The following is a 5489-nucleotide window of genomic DNA, read 5'->3' as shown; positions in this document are numbered from 1 at the left end:
GTCGTTTCAGTCTTGTGTGTGGATTCCAAGTAAGTCTCTTGTCAAGATGGAGTCTTAAGTATCGAATCTGTTCAACAGGCGTTAGTGGAGTATTTAGAAAGGATACTGTAGGACAGGAGGGTAGAGGTTTACGACGGAGAGTAAAGGTGATCTGATGGGATTTGTCAAGATTTATTTTGATTCTTCAGTTTCGACACCATTGTTCAATAGACGTTATGTGTGTCTGTAGTGTTTGTGATGCATTAGTTGGGTCGTTGTTTACAGACAGTATACATGTGTCATCAGCGTATGTTGTTTGGACTGTGTGTGTGGGTGGGTTGGGATGTCAGCTGTATAAACCGTATAAAGAATGGAACCTAAGATACTACCTTGAGGAACACCGGCAGACTGAGAAAACAGTGATGAAGCTTAAAAGTAAAATCAAGAACTAAAATTGTAATTTGAAATGTTTGCATCCATTTCGTGACCTAAAGCTGCCAGATCGATGGTAAAACGATCATTAGAAACTCATTATTCCACTAAGACAAAGCATTATTTAACAATTTTACAAATTATATGTTTAACAAAAATAAAGGGACATAAACTATATCAAGTAACAACAGTAGTTCAATATATATTCACCTGCGTTTCCCCCTTTTCACTCTAGCGTTTATTTAGTATTTTTTATTTAAATCAGATCAAATTCAACGACTATTACATCATAAAAATAAATAATCACTTACAAAAAAAAAATTCAAATATGGATTTAAACCACTCAGTTGTGGGGATCCTGCAAAAATATTCCTCCTTCAGACTATTCAGTGAAAATTACTCCTTTTATATCAATAACAAATGATTACACAAGTACCTGGACATACCATTTGTTTCTAACGTAATAAAAAAACAAAACATAAATACATTTCATGACTCACTTGCTGGACACCCAAACAAAATACAAACATTACTAGCTGATACGACAAGTAGACTGGAATGCCTCTGCAACACTAGGTGTACTGATAGGAGTGTCTTCATTGGACGGCTTCCCATTAACGAATTCATAATAATCCTGTGCGATGGTTGTCTAATTTTTTCCAAAAGGAAAAATTTCGAAAACAAAGTATACTAATGTATAATCTTTAGAATAATCAATCTAATATCGTGACATTTTGAATTCAATATATAAATTTGACTTTATTTTGTTTGGAATTAAAAAAAAAATCAATATTCATATTTTTTCATTACTATTTCAATTAATGTAGTAACTCATAATTTTACAATTAATATTCCAACGCCGTTTTGCGGCATGTAATTGTACCTTGTGAACAATACCTCAATAAAATAGCCGCGTTGTGAAGTCAATACGTGTCACCCAATGGGACTGGCTTCGAATAACAAATATGTAGGCAACTAGGGAAGGGTTACAGTGTTGGGTCTTTGACCGAGAATAGGTATTGTTTCAACAATTTATAATTATTTTATTATTGTAGTTATTATATTACAATGTTTTATTTAATATAAATGCGCAGATACGTTTGTCATTTTTTACTAACATAATAACGAAGCTATTCGAGGACTGTCAGTCAAGATACTCAACGTCACATCGAATCCTGAAAATGTTATAAAGCATGACAGATCTGCCTAGCACAGATGATTTCCCAAGGGTTACATCTAGTGTGACCTTTTCTTCGAAGGTTCTTTTTCATTTCCAGAGGCGAATTTATTATGATTCGTTGTATACTAAAAATATAATTGAATAAAACGTTTACAACGGGTTAAAAATGAACCGACAAGGAGTGAAAACTATCATTGTACGAAACTAACGTGCCGATTATCAATGGAAGAATCAGGCCGTGAGAATTGTAGGGGCTCTCCTCAGTAGTGTGAGCTTTCACCCGAATCGTTTGTAACAGATTGGAAACTGTTTGGAGTAGGGTTTCCTTTATTATTTATTATAGATGGCATGCTGAAATCAATTTACTGAGCAATACCACATGCGAATAAATAAATAAAAATGCAATAAAAACAATAGCATATGAATATTAAATAGAAAATTACTTAAATAGTAATGATACTGAATTAATAATTTGAATCAAAAAAGGGGAAAAGAAAACACGGTTTTCCAAGACTTTTTATTTTTTTTTTTTATAAATACGTTTTGGAGGTAGCCGACGATAGTATAAGAGTATGGTATTTGAGGGAAAAGTGGTAAAATTATTGATAATTTTGTATATAATGAAGCGTAACTTGAGTTCGTACATAGTTAAAAAGCAAAAAAATATCTCATTCGCAAACTTTTCACTTGTACCCCCTTAATTCCTCTTAAGCAAATAATAAATGGGTTAGAAGAAAACACAATGCTAAAACAGAAAATAATTCAACTGGAGATACTACCTTTTTCTGCCAGCTGTATTGGAAGGGGATATGTATACTTATTTGTTTAAGAACAAAGTTTCCGATTGGGATCTGTAAAAAAACTCAAGGTAATAAATTTAGGGTATGGGGCCGCGGTATGATGACGTAACCCCCAGTTTCAAATTCAATCATTTTCATAAAATGATTGTCGCTGGTATCAACACTACTGTTATCTCTAGGTTCGTCAAGCTTTTTATTATTTGTATAACTCAATATGCTTGCATTGTATATAGAAATAAAAATAAAAACTCATGGTTTTTCAATGATGAAGTACTTTTTCATTAATTTTTTTATTTTTACATAGCCGGCTGGGCAAAAAATTGTTTTCAGTTACACTGTAGCCATGAGTCAAATCTGTGGGTTCTGGAGCCCTCCTGGGGTCTACCCAGTCCCATAAATTTAAAACCCTTAATTGGGTAAAAATCTGGTGGTCTGACCAAATCGCCTCCTTGCACAACAATTGGTCTAATAACAGTAGTTCCTTAAAAGGTACAGCACCCTTAACCCTTCATGGGTGGTAGCAGTACTGATTTCAATTTTAATTTTATCTTAATATAACAGAACTTAGTACAGTTCATAAAAATTGTAAAGAATTAATTTATTCTAGGGCTCAACTTTTTAACGAAGTAACCAGGCCTAAAATTTTATTTATCACACTTAGTAATAAAATTCAAAAGCAAAGATGAAACAGAACATCAGCTTTCTGTTTCGTCATTATTTTAATGTTAAAAACATAAGCAAATGTAGTTTTTGTAATAAATAAATAAAATAAACAAGTTTCCTGATTTATAACTTTTGCAGAAATATCTTAATAATACAACTTTATGTATGAGTGAAATATATTTTATTAAGCAAAAACAATATGCTGCTGCATGGTATATTCATTACCCTTATCAAGATAATCAACTGGATATCTCCTTCTAAAAAGGATTTAATTCCAAACTATAAAAAAACATTTTTAAGCATAAAAAGGTTTTTTCATGCTTAATATTGGTGGTAAAGCAATGAAGAAAACAACGAATGAGTCCTTAATTCGTAACAAAAGCTTTTATGTGCCAAAACTGAAAATATATTAATTAGGCCAAAGGTAATTTATTTTTCTATAACCTAAAATGTATGACGAAATTTCAGTTAAAACTTTTTTAGATTGGACTCTTCAATCACATTCAAGTGAATAAAGTTTATATATTTTTTATAATGAAAATTTATAAAGATATAAATCAATTATTGAATATATAATGATTATAAATGATTAATTAATTGATTAATTATCGACCTACCATTAGGGAAGAGTCGACCTTTATCAGCCTCCGTCCCGGGGTAGTTGCATCCCCATTGGAACCGAGGCCACATCTCGACGCCCCCTGTCCAAGTCTAGAATCTGAAACAAAAAGGTTTGAATAAATATTAAATTGTAATATGATAATTCATAAACAATAAATCATTAAATATTTTTTAGTTGTATTGAAATAGATAATTGTTTAAATTAAAAATATATAAACAGGATATTTTGAAATTTAAAAAAAAATGATAAATTAGTGTTGTTTGGCACAAAAAAACAAACTCTTCAGTTATGGCAAAATAGTACTACTTTTTCAAAAAGGAAAAGAAAAATGAATTAGGATTAAAACACTGAAAGATATAAAATAAATAAATTATCTATTTTTTTCTTTTTCCAAGCATATGTGAACTAAGGGCAAATCAATAAAGTTATATGAAATAACTTAAGTACTTTTTTTATACAAAACTACTATAATAATGATCACTAGTAATCTCTTCAAACCATTCTATTTATCTCATGGTATATTATTGACATAACATAACTACTAAAATACATATGAGCGGTGTAAGTCCATTAATATTTATTTTGAGAAACAGAATTATTGTTATGAAGTCCCTGAATATTGATATGAGGGTCAATTAAAGATTAAAATTCAAGTTAAATTGTCTGAATTTTATTTTTTCTTTATTTTAAACATCTGAAAATTACTTATACCGTTGATCAAGACAATAAGTACATTTTCTCAGATAAAATATTAAAACCAGCCGAAAAATGGGCTGGCTTCTGGAGTTTACTTTTTCTTAAATAGATTAGCCCTTCTAGATTTTATTTCTGAACTAAACTCAAAATTGTTGAAAACGTAAGTAACTAGTGGAAAATGAAATATAGTATTAACTGTGTTAAAAATAATTTCAGAAATAAATATGGTTTATTTTCTACAATAATTCTTCTATTTAAGAATATTTTGACCTACTTTCCTTTTTACGAAATAGTAATCCTTATGACTAACACAGATACATAGCCCACAAGTATCTCACCTAATACGATTAATCATGTATCAATTATTTGATTTTAGTCATTTAATCACTCGAGTTTTGTTAGTCATTTGTGTTTGTTAGAACACTTGGCAACGATTGTTAAGCCTTTGAAAATATTTGTTTTTGTATCTATAAAAAATAATAATGAAATATTTTAGAATGACAAAAGTTATTTTTTTTATATATTATTGCACCAACATTGCATTGCTGTAGAACTTCTAAGATGTTGTATATTTCTTTTTCAAAATTTAAGGATGTGCCTATTGACTATTATTTAAAACAAATTTAAAGATGAATTAACTTTCTAATATTTTTACAACTTTTTTTTTTTTAAATAGAAATATTTAAATACCTTAAAAAAATTAAATATTTATAAATGAACAACGAGATCTATTAAAACCAAGATGTAGTGCCTGAAGAGCAAAATTTGCAACGAGAAAGAGGCAATTAACTAGTTTGGAAAGGTAAGACAAAATAAAACAAAACAATAAAAATGAAAGCCTCTTTCAGAAGACAAAGGGATATTGAGAAAATGGTTTTCGCGTGCTCATTAGTGCAGAAGCTCATTGTGCATTGTCAGTATCTACTCATCCCCTAGCACAAAGTGAATGTAAATTGTGTCCCAATAATGCCATATTTATGATATAATAATAAGGTGATTTTTTATTTATATAAATTAACGATTATTGTTATAAAAAACAATCCTATCAAGAATCATAGAATTATGATAATTTTTTTCCAATTTATAATATTTACCTATTTATCTAGAAAACTTTAGA

The 5489-nt window shown here is 29.6% G+C and overlaps 1 protein-coding gene across 1 annotated transcript in view; it reads right to left on the bottom strand.

Moving 5' to 3' along the window:
* Window positions 1-3671: 3671 nt before the first annotated feature.
* LOC106689191 (spire type actin nucleation factor) overlaps window positions 3672-5489 on the bottom strand; it is a gene marked incomplete at its 3' end in the record, with an annotated part of 233316 nt that continues 231498 nt past the window's right edge. The window contains 1 exon segment of the mRNA XM_067051884.1: window positions 3672-3772. Within this exon segment, the coding sequence (XP_066907985.1) occupies window positions 3672-3772 (101 nt within the window).

The sequence above is a fragment of the Halyomorpha halys genome, unplaced genomic scaffold (assembly GCF_000696795.3).
Source record: "Halyomorpha halys isolate HHAL.00 unplaced genomic scaffold, Hhal_1.1 Scaffold1295.1, whole genome shotgun sequence".
Taxonomy (NCBI): Eukaryota; Metazoa; Arthropoda; class Insecta; order Hemiptera; family Pentatomidae; genus Halyomorpha; species Halyomorpha halys.
Note: the sequence above shows the minus strand (reverse complement) of the source record. Positions and strands in the feature narration are given on the sequence as shown.